This window comes from Lampris incognitus, chromosome 7, assembly GCF_029633865.1.
Source record: "Lampris incognitus isolate fLamInc1 chromosome 7, fLamInc1.hap2, whole genome shotgun sequence".
Classification (NCBI taxonomy): Eukaryota; Metazoa; Chordata; class Actinopteri; order Lampriformes; family Lampridae; genus Lampris; species Lampris incognitus.
In genome coordinates, this window is record NC_079217.1 from 63,268,637 (window position 1) to 63,290,253 (window position 21,617).

The 21,617-nt window shown below is 47.1% G+C and overlaps 2 protein-coding genes across 3 annotated transcripts; one reads left to right on the top strand and one right to left on the bottom strand.

Moving 5' to 3' along the window:
- Positions 1-1,725: 1,725 nt before the first annotated feature.
- Positions 1,726-10,824, bottom strand: LOC130115399 (ras-related protein Rab-1B-like). The gene is made up of 6 exons (XM_056283037.1): positions 10,811-10,824; positions 9,460-9,532; positions 6,260-6,355; positions 5,531-5,626; positions 4,433-4,564; positions 1,726-1,956 (listed from the first exon to the last, which is right to left on the bottom strand). Exons 1-6 carry the CDS (start codon positions 10,822-10,824, stop codon positions 1,726-1,728), a joined length of 642 nt encoding a protein of 213 aa, XP_056139012.1.
- Positions 10,825-15,528: 4,704 nt separating this feature from the next.
- Positions 15,529-21,211, top strand: LOC130116043 (uncharacterized). Of its 2 annotated transcripts, XM_056283971.1 has the most exons (4): positions 15,529-16,845; positions 18,429-18,594; positions 20,140-20,343; positions 20,717-21,211. In XM_056283971.1, the coding sequence occupies exons 1-4, from the start codon at positions 16,555-16,557 to the stop codon at positions 21,076-21,078; spliced, it is 1,023 nt and encodes a 340-aa protein (XP_056139946.1). In that variant the 5' UTR covers positions 15,529-16,554; the 3' UTR covers positions 21,079-21,211. The 2 variants fall into 2 exon arrangements, with proteins under 2 accessions (XP_056139946.1, XP_056139947.1); XM_056283972.1 differs by lacking the exon at positions 20,140-20,343.
- The last annotated feature ends 406 nt before the right edge of the window (positions 21,212-21,617 follow it).

Consider the following 21,617-nt stretch of genomic DNA (forward strand, 5'->3'; position numbering starts at 1 on the left):
GACAGTGAGGAGTTTCACCAGGGTGACGTAGGGCGTGGGAAGATCACGCTATTCCCCCCCAGTTCCCCCCGAACAGGCGCCCCGGCTGACCAGAGGAGGTGCTAGTGCAGTGACCAGGACACATACCCACATCCGGCTTCCTACTCGCAGACACGGCCAATCGTGTCGAATTGTTGAGGTCACACTTTCAGAGAAGGCGATGGCATGGAATTGATTTCTCTTTGCTTTTTATGGAACAGGACAGTGAAGAGAGACAGGAACGGGGGCACATAAAACACAGGCCTTACAGCAAATCGATGCTTTGGCCTGAGACCAAATAGTACGCCTTGCCTGCCCGAGTCACCAGAATGCGCAAAATATCAATTTTTTTCATCCAGACCTTCTGTATTTCATGTTAAGGTGTGTTGTTTTTCCACCCAGATTTTGTTGAACAGCAACACAAATGTGTCTCTCACATCGTAGACACATATTAAAGGTATTATGTGTAATATCGCTACTCTCCTGAAGCATAATACGACTAGTAAATATAATTTGACTAGTATACAGTATCACCATAAAACTAGTACATATCAGAAGGGGTGGCTAAGTGGTGCCAATTTAAAAGAAAAGTAAATGAGTCACTACCACTCAACACATTTTCGTCCCAAGGCGTTGTACGTTGATGCCTTTGCCAAAGCGTTGATATACGACATGCAGTGCCCCATATCAGTCCTCATCTGTGTACAGTTGTTCTGAATGTTCCACACACAGCCTCCAAAGTTAAACCTCATGTGGCAGTGTTGGACTCCTAAAGAAAAGCCTACACCTTTTACAAAATGTTTCTTCTACGATCATTCGGCCTAATATGACATACAGGTTATGCGGTTAGGTTTAGAGTTACGGTAAGGTAGTGGTTTAGTTGAGATTTAAGTTCAGGGTTTTGTGATTGACTTGTTACTTCTAATACAGATGGGAAAGGGTACCTTGCAAGTAAAAAATGTCAAATATCGACACTTTGGCTAATGTGTCGATATTTGACGCTGTAACCTACAAAAAGACTTACTGGCCGATCTCCAGGGGGTCGGCCCCCTTTAATCGAGCAGCTAGCGATGTCGCCTTGTGGTGCAGTACAACCCCGGATCGAATTCCCCAGCGGGCGAGAAAATAGCTCGGTTACATTGGTGGCAGCGGTGGGATCCGGAAGCGTGCAGATCCTCAGAAGTCTCTTCGGAGCGCGGGAATAACAAAGTGCGAGGGCGCGCTTCCGGGAGAGGGTGATTACTGTAACCTACAAGAAGACTCACTCGCCAGGGGGTCGGCCCCCTTTAGTCGAGGCGACATTGCTTACCCTCAACTAAAGGGGGCCGACCCCCTGGCGATCGGCCAGTGACTCTTTTTGTAGGTTACAACGCCATGAGTTGGGAATGGTCTAGCGCCACCCCTATTTTTCTGTTCACAAACAGGAGCCAGGTCAGCTAAGTGGTTCTGTTGTTGTTTGACTTGTCTCATATTCACGGAACTGGTATCTGCTGAGGCCGAGGGTGTTTGAAATCGACACGTGTGGGCCAACATGCCTTGGAGCCACTATTTTTCAAACTGAATTAGTTCATCTTTGTTAGCTCTGGTTTGTTATTATTCAGATGGCTGAATGGCGGAGTACAGGTATAATTGCACATAGTACCTTTAAGAAGAATACATCTTTAAAAAAGAAAACTGTAGTGTGATATTGGAGTCGGAGTGTCGTCTTTAGCAGCAGTTGCCTGCCTCCTGAGCCTGCGCCTGCTTGTCTCCTCCGGGCCACAGGGGGGCGCTGTTGATCTTGGTGCTGTGGGCCTTGGCTGTCTCGTTGTGCATCCCCCCCTCACTGGATAGCCGTTTGTGGATCTCTGAGGCCATGGTCAGGAAGGCTCGCTCCACATTGCCCGAATTCTTAGCACTAGTCTCCATGAACGGGATACGAAGAGAGGAGGCTAACTCCTGAAGAGAGAGAGAGATAGAGAGAGAGAGAGAGACCCTAACAAAGGGTTTATAGTTTTATTTTTAGGGGAAAAAATCATTGTTTGTCTGGTACTGTGCTATGAAATTCACTGTGCTTTACATAGATAGAAAATGTAACGTGAATACATGCATTGGTAGTCTGTAATATTGAGATCCCATAAGAAAAGTTTCAGTCATGTCTTTCTTTATCCAGAAAGTTTGTTAATGTTTTTGTATGGCTGTTGTAAAGCCACTAGGAGGCACCACGCAGCCGTGTAAGCCCAAATGAACTTCTGCATACAAGATGGTAGAAAATAACTGGCAAAGCAGCCAGTATGACTGAACTAATAGTATCCTTAACACAAGAAAAGAAAGGAAAAAGCACGTCTGTGAATGTTCCCATTCATCCAGGTCATGGTTATCCAAAGTAATTGAATCGAGTGCAACTGGACTTGGTATAGAAAAGGAAAATGTACTTCGAAAAATCTAGTTATTTGGTCATTAAATGCTGACATCAAAGATTTACTAGTAAATCTTTGTCAGCATTTCCCATCCCAGTCATCAAGGATCCCGTCCTGCAGATTTGCACTGTAATGTAACCCTTCATAAGTAGGTCTGCTTGTACTTTCTGACCTAATCAGAACTTAATACTAGTGGTAGCCATATTATTTTGAAGCATTTGCAATTGCCTGCTGGCAATGGGTGCGTGTGTTTGTGTTAGCTAGCTGCACTCTGCACGTTTTGGCGTTTTCCGCCTTTAGATAGCGATAATAGAGAGAGACAGGAAAGGCAGGGGAGAGAGAAGGGATGACATGCAGCAAAGGGCCCGGGCCGGATCCAAATCCAGGCCGCTGCTGTAAGGACTCAGCCTTATGTGGTACCACTCTACCAGGCGAGCCACCGGTGGCACCCTTAGGTGCACGTACTCTCTCCAGAGATTATTTAGTTTTTAGTGATTCTTTCTCTGGGTTTTGGTTTTTCTCTCACTCTCTCCTTTTCTCTCTTTCATCATGCACCAGTTTCTGGTTGTTAAACCTTGCAAACCCAGTGCTGCTGTTACGGAGGAGGAGTCAACAGAGGCAGGCTACGCGATGTCTCATGCAACTGCTCCTGGGCCCAATTACTCCTGAGCAGCTGTCTTGCAACCCAGTTGCCCAAGCACAAGACAGTGTTCATGGTGCTGCAGCGGCTGATAATAGCCATGGCTTGAACAGCCATGCCCCGCCGCAGCCCACCCCTGTTTCCCTAAACCTAACTTTGGCCTGACTGCACATGCATTCAACCCAGGTTGGTACCGTGGGAGACCATAGCTGGAGTACTCTGTAAAGCTAGATGCGTGCTTTTGTTTCCCCTGTCGCAAATTTGGCACATTTAATGTGAGTGATATAGGATCAAGGATTGGCTCTGAGCCCTTTCTTGTTTGCAATGGTGATGGACAGGTTGACGGACGAGATCAGGCAGGAGTCTCCGTGGACTATGATGTTTGTGGATGACATTGTGATCTGTAGTAAGAGTAGGGTGCAGGTTGAGGAGAGCCTGGAGAGGTGGAGGTATGCACTGGAGAGAAGAGGAATGAAAGTCAGTAGGAGCAAGACGGAATACCTATGCGTGAATGAGAGGGAGGACAGTGGAATGGTGAGGGTGCAAGGAGTAGAGGTGACGAACACGTATGAGTTTAAATACTTGGCGTCAACTGTCCAAAGTAACAGGGAGTGCAGAAGAGAGGTGAAGAAGAGAGTGCAGGCAGGGTGGAGTGGGTGGAGAAGAGTGTCAGGAGTGATTCGTAACAGAAGGGTACCAGCAAGAGTTAAAGGGAAGCTTTACAAGATGGTTGTGAGACCAGCTATGTTATATGGTTTGGAGACAATGTCACTAATGAAAAGACAGGAGGTGGAGGTGGAGGTGGCAGAGATGAAGATGTTAAGATTTTCATTGGGAGTGACAAAGAAGGACAGGATTAGGAACGAGTATATTAGAGGGACAGCTCGGGTTGGACGGTTTGGAGACAAAGCAGTAGAGGCAAGATTGAGATGGCTTGGACATGTGTGGAGGAGAGATGCTGGGTATATTGGGAGAAGGGTGCTGAATATGGAGCTGCCAGGGAAGAGGAAAAGAGGAAGGCCAAAGAGGAGGTTTATGGATGTGGTGAGGGAGGACATGCAGGTGGCTAATGTGACAGAGAAAGATGCAGAGGCGACCCCTAATGGGAGCAGCCAAAAGTAGTAGTAGTAGTAGTAGTAGTAGTAGTAGTAATGTGAGTGATATAGATTTTGTGTATGTTATAGCTTACATCCCTAAAGAACACTCATATTAACAGTAGTAGTTGGTGATCAACGTAGTCTAGAACCGGGCCTGCTGTGCTCAACACCGTGAAATGGCACCAATAGCGAGCGAGAACAGAAACGGAGGAACATGTGCACTCCGGATGTAGGGACGACATATGGGCGGGGCTAGCAGCGTTGGGGTCGGGGTTTACCTGAGCGGTGGCGCAGTCGATTACTTTCTTAGTGATGAGGTCCGACTTGTTCCCGACGAGGAGTCGAGAGACGTTCTCACAGGCGTAGCGTTCAATCTCCTCCAACCACTGCCTCACGTTGTTAAAGGACTCCTGGTGAAGGTGGAGGACAAAGAAAATACAGGAGGGAAGAAGAGAAGGGGGAGAAGAGGAGGTGCTGTTCACACAGAACTGAGGGAGACTCAATTTATTGACGGAAGTATGTCCCACCCCGGTACGGTAGGTGGCGATATGCCCCCTTTCAGCTGGTTGCTATTAGGTGAAAGACCGCTGTGGGAACTATGGATCATGCACAGAACGCCTAGGCCAGTTGGAGGCCGGTTGAAGCGTATACATGCCAGAGTAAACCCACCCCCAACCACGTCATCTAGGTGTGTTAGTCCCACTTCCAGAAAGTCCATTTAGTAGGAGTTCAGTCGGACTAACACGTTTACATGGAGAAAAGGGGGGGGGGATCCCCCCCAAAAAGATCCCGTGGCACTTATCGCAAAGAGTAGGGGGTTCCCCGGTGTCCTGCCAAAATTCCCATCCTGGCTCTCCCCATCTGGTCACCTAATCACCCCACCCGTGATTCCGCTCAGTGATCCCTCCCTCTCCACCTCAAGCTGATGTGTGGTGAGCATCCGCCCATCCATCCATTATCCGAACCGCTTATCCTGCTCCCAGGGTGGCGGGGATGCTGGAGCCTATCCCAGCAGTCATTGGGCGGCAGGCGGGGAAACACCCTGGACAGGCTGCCAGGCCACCACAGGGATCAGCTCTCATTTATCAATGCGAGCCTAAACATTCCTAATGAAACCACGTGACTAGGCGAATCTCCACCAACTTTACTAACCTGACCTTAACCTGTAACGGTAACCATGCACTTAGCACCTGTAGCTGCATTTTGGTGCAAAATGGCTGCCATGTTGTTGGTGCTACACATTGGTGGTGGTTGAGGTGAGTTACCCCCTTCAATGTGAAGCGTTTTGGGTGTCGAAAAAGGTGCTGTATAAATGTAATGATGATTATTATTATTATTATTATAGTACATGAGACAATGGACACACACACACACACCTGCTCGGTGACATCGTAGACTATGATGATGCCGTGGGCTCCTCTGTAATAGCTGGAGGTGATGGTTCGAAACCTCTCCTGACCTGCCGTGTCCCACTGGAGAACACACACACACACACACACACAAATTCATAGATGAGCAAAGACACACACACACAAACATATAGATGTTGCATTCTTTGCAGTCACAGTGTGTGTGTGTGTGGGGGGGGGGGTCTAACTGAACTTTGAACTTTTTTTTGCCCAGGTTTTTACAGAGGGCGATGTTAATACTGTCACTCCTGTTTGCACTGTTCAGTGGTCCACATAACAACACATGTGTATGTTTTATGTTATTTATAATATGAAGCCAAAATCATCAGGGCAGTCTTTTGCACTTGGTCCAGTCAGACGTACAAACATGCGGTCCCTCCCTGCTGCTTGTGGACTCCCACACTGTTTCCAGCCCACTCTGAACCGCCGCTCAGGCCAGACCCATACAACAGACAAGCTTTCTGTCTCATTTTGGCTTTTGTGGACGCCATGTTGGCTTTTAGATTTCGGTTGGTGCACGGATGGACGTCTCCATCCTGACGTGTGACGCTGCTCTGACTGGAAATCCCACAGCCGTCCAAATCATCCATGACTTAAATGACACGAGGACCCTTAAAACACCACGTGACCCCCGTCCCCCCATCTGAGTGGGCATTAGCAGGGTTCTGTCTTTATCGTCGTTTGACTCAGACTCACAATCTGCAGTTTGACGGTTTTGCCCTCCATGTCGATGGTCCTGATCTTAAAGTCCACGCCGATGGTGGAGATGTAGCTCTCAGTGTAGGTGTCATCCTGAGGGCAAAGGTCAGAGGGTCAACGCCAGGGAAACACTTCCTTGTTGTAATGAGTCAGCACTCTCTTCTGTGTGAAACCATTCATTCATCCATCCATCCATTTGTTCATTCATTAATTCATTTATCCATCCATTTATTCATCCATCCATCTATTCATGCCTTCATCCATTTATTCATCCATCCATTCATGCCTTCATTCATTTAGTCATTCATCCATTTATTTATTCATCATCCATCCATTCATGTATTCATCATTTGTTCATTCATTCATCCATTTATTGATCCATCCATTCATGCATGCATGCATGCATTCATTCATCCATCCATTCGTCCATTTATTAATTCATCCATTCGTTTATTCATTCATTCATCCGGTTGTTCATTCATCCATTCATTCTATAAACCCACATTGGTTTACACCAGTGTCTTTGCTGCTGACTGTATTCACCTGAACTGTACGTACAAGGAGGACAGTGAGACAGACGAAAAACGGAAAAAGAACGGGAGAAAGACAAAAAAAGATGGAATACATACCATAGACAGGCAGATAAAGAGAATGAGAGGGTGACACAGACAGACAGACAGACAGACAGATAGAGCAGGAGACAGATAGACACTCTGTATTGTTTCTGATCTCGTCTTTCTTCTACTTCTGTCTCTTTTGTTTTTGCGGGGTTGTTTACATACTATTTTATACACCGATCAGCCAAAACATTAAAACCACCTGCCTAATATTGTATAGCTCCCCCTCATGCCACAAAAACAGCTCTGACGCATCGAGGCATGGACTCCACAAGACCTCTGAAGGTGTCCTCTGGTATCTGGCACCAAGATGTTAGCAGCAGATCCTTTTAAGTCCTGTAAGTTGCGAGGTGGGGCCTCCATGGATCGGACTTGTTTTTCCAGCACATCCCACAGATGCTCGATAGGACTGAGATCTGGGGAATTTGGAGGTCAACGCACGGTGGCGCTGTGGTTAGCGCTGTCACCTCACAGCAAGAAGGTCCTGGGTTCGAACCTTGGGGTTGTCCAGCCTGGGGGGTCATCCCAGAGAAAACATGCATGTCTGTGGTGGGTTTTCTCCGGGTGCTCCGGTTTCCCCCACCATCACAAAGACATGCATGTTACTCGTGTCTGTGCCCCTGACCGAGGCATGGCGAGACGAACTGGAGTTGGTCCCCGGGTGCTGCATGGTGGCTGCCCACTGCTCCTAGCTACACAGCTAGGATGGCTTAAATGCAGAGCACAATTTCCCTACGGGGATCAATAAAATAATATCCACATGAATGCTAGGACCCAAGGTTTCCCAGCAGAACATTGCCCAGAGCACCACACTCCCTCCACTGGTGCACCTTCTTCCCATAGTGCTTCCTGATGCCATCTCTTGCCCAGGTAAATGACTCACACACACCCGGCTGTCCACATGATGTGAAAGAAAACATGATTCATCAGACCAGGCCAACTTCTTCCATGCTCCATAGTCCAGTTCTGATGGTTATGTGCCCATTGTAGGTGCTTTTGATGGTGGACAGGGGCTATCATGGGTACTCTGACTGGTCTGTGGCTACGCAACCACATACACTGTGTGTTCTGACACCTGTCTATCATAGCCAGGATTAACTTTTCCAGCAGTTTGAGCTACAGTAGCTCTTCTGTGGGATCAGACCACACGGGCTAGCCTTCGCTCCCATGTGCATCAATGAGCCTTGGGTGCCCATGACTCTGTCACCGCTTCACCGGTTGTCCTTCCTTGGACCACTTTTGGTAGCTACTGACAACTGCATATCAGGAACAGCCATCAAATCCTGCCGTTTCGGAGCTGCTCTGAGCCAGCCGTCGAGCCATCACTATTTGGTGCTTGTCAAAGTCACTCAGGTCCTTACGCTTGCCCTTTTTTCCTGCTTCCAACACATGAACTTCAAGAACTGACTGTTCACTTGCTGCCTAATATATCCCACCCCTTGACGGGTGCCACTGTGACGAGATAATCAATGTTATTCACTTGCCTGTCAGTGGTTTTAACGTGTTGACTGATCAGTCAGTGCGTTTACATGCACAGTTAAGTCGAGCTACGGTTAAAGCTCGATTAGGCCCTGTGATTGGACTACTGTCCTTGTGCCAGTATGCAAGAACTGGGGGAGACTCGATTTGTTGACGGAAGTATGTCTGACCCCGGTACGGTAGGTGGCGATATGCCCCCTTTCAGCTGGTTGCTATTGGACCTTCTACCTAACAAGTGAGCAAGTGGCAAGCGGCGAGAACATGGACCACTTTACAGCGCTGTACATTTCATACCTACTCTACGCTTTACTTCTGGTACACATGAAGTGCGCGCTACCCCCGGTGCCAACACAGCATGAAGTCTGTCTCCTTGTCTGTCCAGAAACACGTGGTTCTCGCTCTAGCACTCGCCATGTTGACACTGTTGATGCTACGCTGTTCGACTTCCGGGTGAAAGACCGCCTCGGAAACTATGGATGATGCGTAGAACGCATTATTATTTTTCCCACCTGGATTCCGGGAAGACCCGCCCCTACCCTATCTCTGATTGGCTAACCCTATCCCTAACCCCACCCTAAACCTAACCTTAACCAACCTAACCAACGGAGGCAACGAGTACTAGCCAATCAGAGGCAGAGTTCCCGGAATGCGGGTGGGGGAAAAAAGCAAGGGCGTAGAACGCCTAGGCCAGTTTGGGGCCGATGGAAGCATACATGCCAGACTACATCCATCCTCATCTGCATCATCTAGTGTGTTAGTCCCACTTCCAGAAACTCATCTAGGACGATTTCAGCTGGACTAACGCGTTTACATGTATTTTAGAAGACCAGTTTTAGACGGACCAACACAATAAATCCACTTTTTTGAACGTCATGTAAACGTATTTATTATGTCTTAACAAGTACACAAGCAACGACTAAGCTAAATTCCCTGTATGTGCAAGTGTACTTGGCCAGTAAAAGGATTTCTGGTTCTGATTCTGACAGAGAGAGAGAAAGAGAGACAGACAGCGAGCGAGAGAGACAGGGAGAGAGAGACAGAGAGGGGAGAAAGAGACAGACAGACAGAGAGGGAGAGTGTTGTGGGTGAGGACAGACCTACCGCAAAACGCAGCAACAGACATGACTTGCCGACCCCAGAATCCCCGATCAGCAGCAGTTTGAACAGATAGTCACTGAAAGAGATTGTGTATGCACACACACAGTGGTGGTCAGTGTTGTGTTGGTTAACTGGGGGTATATTGGTGGCCTTGTGTCCTGTCCTGTATGTTCTCTGAATGAAGTCCCTTAACTTGTGACCCCAACAGCTGCCCCCCTCCCTCACTTCATTGATTCAACCCCCCACTGTGTCCTTAAAGTGAAACTCAGATAGACGCAACAAGTTCTGTATCAGTGTTTTTAGGTTTGATCCGTCTCTCCAAACATCTCTCCCCAGAAGACAGCCGTCAGTGACCCATCACAGCCCACCTCACCTCCACACAGACATCACACCATCACCACCACCATCACCACCACCAACACATCCACCTCACCTCCACACACCATCACACCATCACCGCACATCCACCTCACCTCCACACAACATCACACCATCACCACCACCACCACACATCCACCTCACCTCCACACAACATCACACCATCACCACCACCACGACACATCCACCTCACCTCCACACAACATAACAGCCCATCTCACCGCCACACAGACATCACACCATCACCACCACCACCAACACATCCACCTCACCTCCACACAACATCACAGCCCATCACATCGCCACACAGACATCACACCATCACCACCACCACCGACACATCCAACTCACCTCCACACAACATCACACCATCACCACCACCACGACACATCCACCTCACCTCCACACAACATCACAGCCCATCTCACCTCCACACAACATCATAGCCCATCTCACCTCCACACAACATCACAGCCCATCTCACCGCCACCGCCACCACCGACACATCCACCTCACCTCCACACAACATCACAGCCTATCTCACCGCCACCGCCACCACTAATACATCCACCTCACCTCCACGCAGACATCACACCGTCACCATCACCACCGACACATCCACCTCACCTCCACACAACATCACAGCCCATCTCACCGCCACCGCCACCACTAATACATCCACCTCACCTCCACGCAGACATCACACCGTCACCATCACCACCGACACATCCAACTCACCTCCACATATCACAGACCATCTCACCGCCACCACCGCCACATCCACCTCACCTCCACACAGACATCACAGCCCATCTCACTGTCCCCTCCACCTCCACCCAGGATAAACCCACACACATACACACTTGGATAAAGGATAAGGAAAGTTAAAATGTAAGTGCTCACATCCAAGACAAAGTTAATGTTTCAACACTTTGATACCTTATGAATTACAAAACAAGTCAGCAGCAGTACTCACTACTCTGGATTCATGGTCAGAGGGTCAGGCTCGATGGCACGGACAAACAAACTCCCTGAAATGTTCTGCCTGCAGTCGAACAGGCGAGTTGTCACTGTTTGTGTGTGCGTGACGGTGTGTGTGTTTGTGTGTGCGTGACGGTGTGTGTTTGTGTGAAGGATCGCTGGGCGGCCCAGCTAGCTGGATGAAGGGTGAGCTCTGTTCAGACGCATTACTTATTAATAATGACCTGCTCAACTTACACCGGAGGCAGCACCTGGAAAACACACACACACACACACACACACACACACACACACACACACACACACACACACCGATGGCAGGTAACTTCATAGGGGTTGGTTGGTGGGTTGCGACTCGTTCCGACGTCGTCATAACAAAGCAGATGGTCTCACGAGACTTGAGAAAGGCTGAAGGGAGGCAGGATTAAGGGAGGTGGTCTCATCATTTATGTTTGCATTCTGAGGAGTCAGGCTGCTTTAAACCTGGTGAAAGTCATCGGACAGAATGGTGATGACACACTACGACTACTAGTACTACTACTGCTACTACTACTGCTACTACTGCTACTACTGCTACTACTACTGCTACTACTGCTACTACTACTGCTACTACTACTGCTACTACTGCTACTGCTACTAGTACTGCTGCTGCTACTACTACTACTACTGCTGCTACTACTACTACTGCTACTACTGCTACTGCTACTAGTACTGCTGCTGCTACTACTACTACTGCTACTAGTACTGCTGCTGCTACTACTACTACTGCTACTACTGCTACTACTACTACTGCTGCTACTACTACTGCTGCTGCTACTAAGACTACTACTACTACTACTACTGCTACTACTGCTACTGCTACTAGTACTACTACTGCTGCTACTACTGCTACTAGTACTGCTGCTGCTACTAAGACTACTACTACTACTACTATTACTGCTGCTACTACTGCTACTACTGCTGCTACTACTACTACTGCTGCTACTACTACTACTACTGCTACTACTACTACTGCTGCTACTACTACTACTGCTGCTACTAAGACTACTACTACTACTAGTACTGCTGCTGCTACTAAGACTACTACTACTACTACTACTGCTACTGCTACTAGTACTACTACTGCTGCTACTACTGCTACTAGTACTGCTGCTGCTACTAAGACTACTACTACTACTACTATTACTGCTGCTACTACTGCTACTGCTACTACTGCTGCTACTACTGCTACTGCTACTAATGCTGCTACTACTACTACTGCTGCTACTAAGACTACTACTACTGCTGCTACTACTACTACTACTGCTACTAGTACTACTACTGCTGCTACTACTGCTACTGCTACTACTGCTGCTACTACTGCTACTGCTACTAATGCTGCTACTACTACTACTGCTGCTACTAAGACTACAACTACTACTACTACTACTTTCGGCTGCTCCCATTAGGGGGCGCCACAGCGGATCATCTGTTTCTATCTCTTCCTGTCCTCTGCATCTTCCTCTGTCACACCAGCCACCTGCGTGTCCTCCTTCACCACATCCATAAACCTCCTCTTTGGCCTTCCTCTTCTCCTCTTCCCTAGCAGCTCCATATTCAGCCTCCTTCTCCCAATATACCCAGCATCTCTCCTCCACACATGTCCAAACCATCTCCATCTTGCCTCTCTTGCTGTGTCTCCAAACTGTCCAACCTGAGCTGTCCCTCTAATATACTCCTTCCTAATCCTGTCCTTCTTCGTCACTCCCAATGAAAATCTTAACATCTTCAACTCTGCCACCTCCAGCTCCACCTCCTGTCTTTTCATCAGTGCCACTGTCTCCAAACCATACAACATAGCTAGTCTCACCACCATCTTGTAAACCTTCCCTTTAACTCTTGCTGGTACCCTTCTGTCACACATCACTCCTGACACCCTTCTCCACCCACTCCACCCTGCCTGCACTCTCTTCTCCACCTCTCTCCTGCACTCCCCGTTACTTTGGACTGTTGATGGTGACGACACACTGAGGTTATAAAACTGTTTAGATATTTAATTTCATCACAAGCAGTATGACATATAAGTTTACAAGTGCTGTAGAATCAATAACTGTATGAAACTAAAAAACAAAAACAAAAATCAGACTATGTAAGGAAGGCGTTTCATATCTCTGGCCTGTTCATCCTTAATCTGTTACCACAACCAGCGGCTAGGGGCACAAGCACGTACGTAATGCATGTACGTAACTTTACCGTACGTCCACTGTGCACTCTTCCCCGGCCTGGCGGGTTAGTCCAATATCTGTGATTGGCTGGATAGCCGTCCAGTCACTCTAGCTAGACCAATAGACGTGTTTCCTTGTTTACATGCGCCAAATGATGTGCGTGCGCAGATTGAGAGGCAAAAAGGGGCCACGAGTCGTGTGTTTGTAAACATTACTACTGTAACGATCATGAAGGAGTAGACTCGCTGGCTGGTTGGCGCTAACGGGTCGGACCCTTTAGTCGACTGGTTAACGTAGTCGCCCGTGGTGCGGGAGACCCGGATTCGCGTCCTGGCTGCGGCGGTTCTCGGCTGTCCCTGAATTCGCTACATTGGTGTCAGAAGTGGGATGGTGAGACCCGAGGCCATCGGAAGCGCATGCGCCCAGAGGCGTGAGGGAGTTGGTATGCTGAAGCGCAGGGACGCACATCCCGCAGCGGGGTGGGAGGGGTGTAACGATCATGAATGAGTAGACTCCAGCGCACCCAGACTGGATTCAAAGTGTGTTTAAACACACAACTGCGCAGAACAAGGCTATACTAGCTGAGGGGAAGATAAAAAGGCAGGCACAATACCGAGTAATACAAGCAAAGGAGAGAAGTCTTTGCAAGCTTCAAACCAAAATGACAATGAACCTGACAGTCGCTTCAGTGATGCCACGTTTTCTGAGGTAACTGAAGAGGACGTGGCGTGCAATGGCATTGGTGTACAGTGTGACAGCGACTTAAGTGAGGAAATTACACATTTGAAGAACAAGATAGCTCAACTTGATGCAGAATTCACGGAGAGAAATGGGGAAATGTATAAACGGAGGGAGGAGAAGGCCAAACTGAAAGACAAGATGTTTGGATTCCAATTAGCGGAGCAATCAAATGCAGTGAAATTCTTCACTGGATTAGCAAATCTGTCATTGTTTCTTTGGGTGGTAAGCCAAGTAACTGGCATAAAGCTGGGCCTCAATAATAATATCAGCTGAGGACCATGTGCTCATAGTTTTCATGAAACTGAGACTTGGCTCATTAAACAAGGACATTGCCTATCGCTGTGATTTGACAACAACTATGGTGTCCAAAACGTATTGTTCCTGGTTACCAGGAACAGCCTCAGCCCTGCAGAATCTCATCATCTGGCCTAGCAGGGCTGAAATTCGCCTGCATTTACCTAATGCATTTAAAAGAAAACACAGAGACTGTGTTTGCATTATTGACTATACAGAAGTCTTCATTGAGCGACCACGAAGTCTGACTGCTCGGGCACAGACTTGGTCGAATTATAAGCACAATAATACCTCCAAGTATTTGATAGGAGTAAGCCCTGCTGGGGTGTCATGTTTCTATCATCTGGCTGGGGTGGCCGTGTTTCTGGATTTTTAGAAAATATTGTAACGTGCATGGATAAGTAGATACGTTGGCCCTTGGCTAGCGGGTCCGAGCCTTTAGTCGACTGGTTAGCGATGTCTCCCGCGGTGCGGGAGGTACGGGTTCGCGTCCCGGCTGCGGCAGTTCCTGTGGTTGACCCCCCGAATTCACTACAATATTTATTCAGGGGACTGTATCTTAGCAGATAGAGGTTTTCTGGTGGAAGATGAACTTGCCAAAAATGGTGTTTATCTAAAGATCCTTAAATTCACAAAAGGAAAACGTCAACTGCCAGCCAGAGATGTGGGTGAATCACGACGTCATTCAAACGTGAGGATACATGTAGAGAGTTGCAGGTCAACTGAAGAGGTTTCAAACCATTCAGAATATTTTACCGATATTGACTTTCTAGACAATGCAATGACTGCCATTTCAGCTGAAGTGAATCTGAATAGAAGTGTCGTTTGTTGCTATAAAAAGACACTTTATTTTATAATCATAATAATAATATCTTGGTATTATTTCAACAGGGGTAAATACTGACCCCTGATTAAATATGACACCTTATTTTTTTCTTTTAATACTTTAATTTGGGAAAGTGATTATTAACCGTATAACGTTTTTTGAGCGCATTTCAGTTTTATAATACCAAAGGCTTTCGTAAAGAAATAAATCGGACATGGCCGTTGTTTTGCCACACGTTCTGCGCGCGCATCTTGTTCGCGACGCATCTTGTTCGTCACGCGATAAGGGGGGTTATAGTAAGTAAATACCACTATAAATAGATTGTTGTGTAAGAGAGGAAAAGGCCACTATTCGTCAAATTATAGTCGTGCAAATGATAAGATAAACGGGACCATGGGAAAATATATGAGGCCTTATTTTTAAGGTGTGAAATTAAAAAAAGAAGAAGAAAAATCAGAATTGGCGTGCAAAGTCCTTTAATCTGTGTTTTCATGCTTGGCCATATTGCAACACACATTGTGACGTTTTTCCGTTCCACCGCTAAAGATGTAGGCTGTATGGCGATAACACGCTTTGCCCTGCCGGGAATCCGCTACACGAAGAAGAAGAAGCGGAAGTGGTAGAAATCTGTTTCCGGGTCACGGAGCACACACACGTTTGATCACGGCGTCAACAGTCGCGCTAACTTTCATCTCCGACGTCCACGTTGTGTTGGGGTCAATGTAGCGACAACACGCTTATCGGTTTTTTTTTATTTTATTTTATTTTTATTTGTTCTTTTTGTAGCTCTCCCTCACAAGTAGTCACCATAACGTCGCAAGGAAAGATTACCGGGAGTGTTTCTCAGGTTTGATCACCAGTTTAATGTGGCGCTCAACGCCGAAATGTCACCTCTCTGTCGCGTAAATACGTATGTTTACATTTATATTTACCTTCAACAGGCTCTCGTGCAAAGCATCTGACTTCATATATTCATAGATTCATCGAATTAGCGGATGAATTGAAGTGTAATCAGTTGGCATCACAGCACTACATAGTAGTACTATATCAAGTAATAGTTTTAATTTGCTAAACAGTTATAATAATATTGTATGAAATAGTGGAGGTATACATTGTTACATTGTAACTATGTCAAAGTATTATAGAAATGAACTACTTTTCCTACATACATTGTTACATATCAAAGTATGATCATATGAATACTTTTACTACATACATTGTTACATTGTAGTTATATTGCTACATTGTAATTATATCAAAGTATGATCATATGAATTAACAATAGATCATCAAGAGGTGGTGAACAGGAGTGTTGCAGTACAATGCAGATTTCATCTGAACATATCAGTATAACACACATCATATTTCAAGTGAACATATCAGTATAACACACATATTTCAAGTGAACATATCAGTATAACATACATCATATTTCAACTGGACATATCAGTATAACATCATATTTCAAGTGCAGGTAGAAGGAGGACACAGTTGAAGCAAACCGGTAATAATGGTGTTTAAATAATTAAGTACACAACAGTAATGCTGTCACCAGTGGTAACGTCAGATAATTCACATGAACTGCAAAGCTCCACTGGGCAGTTCCAGATCCTGCTTATGTACTGAAGAGCCAACGGGAGGTGGTGCACGGCTGCATGGAGCAGTATCTCTAGAATGGGGAAGTGCAAGTTTGCGTCCAGTTGGCTGGACGACAGCAGGTTCGCCGCATGGCTGAAGCCGGTCGAGGGGAACAAACACGAAGCCCACTGCACTTTCTGCCAGAGGAACTTTAAGCTGTGCACCATGGGGGTCAGGGCCGTTGACTCGCACATGGTGTCGGAAAAACACAAAGCCGCCACTAAAGTCCAAGAGCAGATATCTGCGCTGAGCAGAGTTGTTAAGGCGGACCCGAGCGAGAACGTCCCGGTTCCGGCGGCAACGCCCAACCCATCTGACAATGCGGAGGTATTCTGGTGTGGGAACACCTTTTTTTCTGTGCTTATGTTGGATGTTGAACTGGCATTTACTTAACTTTGACATAACACTGGAAAAGGTCTTAAAAATCTTACATTTGACAGTCTGAAGGCAGCAGATTCCCTGATAAGATGGAGTGGTAGTAGTGCTGATGCCTTTAGGACATGGTTTAACCATAAGATGGAGTGGTAGTAGTGCTGATGCCTTTAGGACATGGATTAACCATAAGATGGAGTTGTTGTAGTGCTGATGCCTTTAGGACATGGTTTAACCATAAGATGGAGTGGTAGTAGTGCTGATGCCTTTAGGACATGGTTTAACCATAAGATGGAGTGGTAGTAGTGCTCATGCCTTTAGGACATGGTTTAACCATAAGATGGAGTGGTAGTGCTAATGCCTTTAGGACATGGTTTAACCATAAGATGGAGTGGTGGTAGTGCTGATGCCTTTAGGACATGGTTTAACCATAAGATGGAGCGGTAGTAGTACTAATGCCTTTAGGACATGGTTTAACCGTAAGATGGAGCGGTAGTAGTACTAATGCCTTTAGGACATGGTTTAACCATAAAATGGAGCGGTAGTAGTGCTGATGCCTTTAGGACATGGTTTAACCATAAGATGGAGTGGTAGTACTAATGCCTTTAGGACATGGTTTAACCATAAAATGGAGCGGTAGTAGTGCTGATGCCTTTAGGACATGGTTTAACCATAAGATGGAGCGGTAGTAGTGCTGATGCCTTTAGGAAATGGTTTAACCATAAGATGGAGCGGTAGTAGTGCTAATGCCTTTAGGACATGGTTTAACCATAAGATGGAGCGGTAGTAGTGCTCATGCCTTTAGGACATGGTTTAACCATAAGATGGAGCGGTAGTAGTGCTGATGCCTTTAGGACATGGTTTAACCATAAAATGGAGCGGTAGTAGTGCTAATGCCTTTAGGACATGGTTTAACCATAAGATGGAGTGGTAGTAGTGCTAATGCCTTTAGGACATGGTTTAACCATAAAATGGAGCGGTAGTAGTGCTGATGCCTTTAGGACATGGTTTAACCATAAAATGGAGCGGTAGTAGTGCTAATGCCTTTAGGACATGGTTTAACCATAAGATGGAGTGGTAGTAGTGCTGATGCCTTTAGGACATGGTTTAACCATAAAATGGAGCGGTAGTAGTGCTGATGCCTTTAGGACATGGTTTAACCATAAGATGGAGTGGTAGTGCTAATGCCTTTAGGACATGGTTTAATCATAAGATGGAGCGGTAGTACTGCTGATGCCTTTAGGACATGGTTTAACCATAAGATGGAGCGGTAGTAGTGCTGATGCCTTTAGGACATGGTTTAACCATAAAATGGAGTGGTAGTGCTAATGCCTTTAGGACATGGTTTAACCATAAGATGGAGTGGTAGTGCTCATGCCTTTAGGACATGGTTTAACATTAAGATGGAGCGGTAGTAGTGCTAATGCCTTTAGGACATGGTTTAACCATAAGATGGAGTGGTAGTGCTCATGCCTTTAGGACATGGTTCAACCTCATGGAAAGGCTGAATGTATGAAGTAATCTGTACCTCTTCTCAGGCGGGACTGACTGAGCAGTCGGTGGATCTGAGCTTCGATGGAAAGGCTCTTGTTGGACCCGTTGGATCCGACCTGACGAAGGAGAATCTGAGTTCTGTGGACGAGATGGCCCACAAGATGTTGCTCAAGACTCCTGGAGGAGGAAGAGTGAGAGAACGAGAAGGAGGTGTGTGGGGTGTTAAGAGACTGCATGCAGGGTGTTTCCTCCATGTCTAGGTTCAAACCAAAAACCATTTGGCTATTGCTGGAAAACTTGAGCGGTTGAAATATCATGATAGTACAGTTTAGTTTCCCTTTGAAATGACAAAATACCATCAACTGATGTAAATGAAATAAGGGTTTTTATGATCAAATATTCAAAAAACTTTTTTAACCCTGGATCACAACTAGAACCTAAAAATATTGATGTTTAGAAAACTCTAATGCCCCTTTTCCACTACATGGTAGCGGCTCGACTCGACTCAGCTGGACTCGCAGAGTGTCATTTTCCATTACCGTAACAGAACCTCCTCAGTGTAGCTGGTCTGCATTGATTTTGGTACCTGCTCCAGTTTTTTGGAACCCCAACAAAGGTAGTACCAGGAAAGTGGTAACCGTTACCAAAATGCCGGTACTTCCCAGTAACGGAAAACGAAGGAAGTCAAGTCGAGCAAGTACCATGTAGTGGAAAAGGGGCATAAAAGACACCAAGAGCCTGGGGCATCCGGGTGGCTCGGTGGTCTATTCCGTTGCCTACTAACACGGGGATCGCCGGTTCGAATCCCCGTGTTACCTCCGGCTTGGTTGGGTGTCCCTACAGACACAATTGACCGTGTCTGCAGGTGGGAAGCCGGATGTGGGTATGTGTCCTGGTCGCTGCACTAGCGCCTCCTCTGGTCGGTCGGGGCGCCTGTTTGGGGGGAAGGGGGAACCGGGGGGTATAGCGTGATCCTCCCAGGTGTTACGTCCCCCTGATGAAACTCTTCACTGTCAGGTGAAAAGAAGCGGCTGGTGACTCCACATGTATGGGAGGAGACGTGGTAATCTGCAGCCTTCCCCGGATCAGCAGAGGGGGTGGAGCAGCGACCGGGATGGCTCGGAAGAGTGGGGTAATTGGCCAAGTACAAGTGGGGAGAAAAAAGGGGGAAAATCCAAATTCACGTGATTGTACGTCCTCATGTCTTCCTCGGTCATGTGGTACAAAGTACTTTAAACCAAAACTAAGACGTGAACAGACCTGCTGTCATAGAATCTGTTTGGTACTACTTACCAGTTTTACTGATGTACTTTTGTTTTTTCTCTCTAAATCTCCTCCACTCCGGAGTCTGAAATGGCTGCAGATGGAGGTAACCGTAGTTTTCTTCAACGCCCGCGTTTATTTCAAGTGATCTTTCCGCTCAAATACATTTTTAAACGTTATGATGGTTCCTCATCTGGTCAGTTGTGGTGACCAGCCAGCCAACTGCCAGGTCCTGTTTGCACACGCTTTGACTTGTGCAGACAATAAATAAAATAAAATGACAAAAATCACGCAAATAGACCAAAAAAACAACCGCCGACTGTCCTCAGCTAGTCGCCGACTGTCCTCAGCCAGTCGCCGATTGTCCTCAGATAGTTGCCGATTGCCGATATATTCATCCAGTCGCCCAGGCCAAGTTGAGTCACCTGCTCATTTTGTTCTTCAAGTTAAATGCCGTTATGGAAGCACTCATGAATTTTGTGTGTTCACCAGAGCAAACCATGGACTCTGATGATGAAGACACCACGTTCTCCTCCCACCCCGGCACCTTCTCCCTCCCCTCCTCCTCCTCTTCCTCCAATCCCCTGGAGCCGCTCCCTGACAACACACTGCAGAGGAGCAAACTGTTACACACCTACCCCCGCAGCAACGACGACTCCTCCAGACCTCCCCCCAGAACAGCATCCATCTCCTCAGGTTCCCATTCTTCCTCCAACTTGGAGTCCTCCTCGTCATCCTCTCTGGCTCCTCCACGGTCCCCCACCAACTCCTCCTCCTCTGTTCTGGCCTCTTCGCCGTCTGCGCCCCGCCCCTCCTCACCCCTCACTTCCTTCTCCTCCCCTTCTGCTCTTTGCACTGCCAGCGGTATGACTTCTGTTCCTGCGGCGGCCTCTTCATCCCTGCCACCTCCTTCTTCCTACCTCAGCACCACCGCTTCTTCCTCCACTGCCCCTCTTTCCTGCTCTGTCTCCTCCTCTTCACTCCACCCTCCTCCTGTAACATCCTACTCCCAACCTTCCTCCTCATCTCTCCTCCCACCTAACCGTCTGTCTCTCCTCCTCCTCCTTAGGTTCCACCCCCTACTCTCTGCCCCCTGGCGCTTCCTCTGTCAGGGCCCAGGAACATGTGGCCCAGCTGGCCTCCCAAAGCCTCCAGCAGCAGCAGGCCAGCAGGAGGCTTTTGGAATCGATGTCTCAGTCCCTGGACAGCCTGGCCCAGTCCGTCCAGCTTCTGGTGGAGAGCCAGCAGCAGTTTGTCCAGGGGTCCCTGATACTGCAGAAGCAGACGGTGGAGATCCTGAAGGATTCCTCCATCACAGCCTGGGACATACTAAGGGAGAAGCTCAACCAAGGACACAATGCCGAAAACACTCTGAGAGAGATGTTTTTGGCAGAAAGACCGGCCTGTACTGCGCTGCAAAAGCTGAAATGATGATAAATGGATTTCTATTCCGTTTAATTTTTTATGAAAGCAGTAAGCTGTGACTTTTTTTTTTTTTTACTATTCTCAAGGATCATAACTGTTCAGTTCACATTCTGTTACTTTTCATCCAAAGTTTAAACTGAAATAAATCATTATATCCTCCCTGCGTATGATGTAGTCAGGCTCCATAACACCACCAGTCATCTTCACCATGGTTGGAGACACTCTACAGTCTCTGTATACTACTGTTGGGATGTTTTGACCGGGTAGGATGAACACTGGTGCAGTGGCAAATGCATACGTGTTGGAAAAAAGACGGAAACGTGATGCTGATGTGTCCATGACAACCAATATGACTGTACAACGGTGTCCCCTGTAGTCTCATGTAGTTTGTAATACATTAGTCTGTGTTTGCTTTGGTCCCAGGATCCATTTTTACCAGGGTGGGAACTGTTTACTGCTGAGCTGATGGCACACCAGCCACAATGGCTGCTACACCTGGTTTGTAGTCCTGCCACACCTGGTTTGTAGTCCCAGAAAATCAGTGT

What these genes read in the sequence shown, in the direction of transcription:
- LOC130116043 (XM_056283971.1), top strand. Translation starts at nt 16,555, where the DNA reads ATGGGGAAGTGCAAGTTTGCGTCCAGTTGGCTGGACGACAGCAGGTTC. An exon ending in ACCCATCTGACAATGCGGAG is followed by an intron (nt 16,846 to 18,428) that starts GTATTCTGGTGT and finishes ACCTCTTCTCAG; the next exon opens with GCGGGACTGACTGAGCAGTC. An exon ending in AACAGCATCCATCTCCTCAG is followed by an intron (nt 20,344 to 20,716) that starts GTTCCCATTCTT and finishes CCTCCTCCTTAG; the next exon opens with GTTCCACCCCCTACTCTCTG.
- LOC130115399 (XM_056283037.1), bottom strand. An exon ending in GTCTGTTGCTGCGTTTTGCG is followed by an intron (nt 6,356 to 9,459) that starts GTAGGTCTGTCC and finishes CTTTGCCCTCAG; the next exon opens with GATGACACCTACACTGAGAG. An exon ending in TCGACTGCGCCACCGCTCAG is followed by an intron (nt 1,957 to 4,432) that starts GTAAACCCCGAC and finishes CTCTCTCTTCAG; the next exon opens with GAGTTAGCCTCCTCTCTTCG.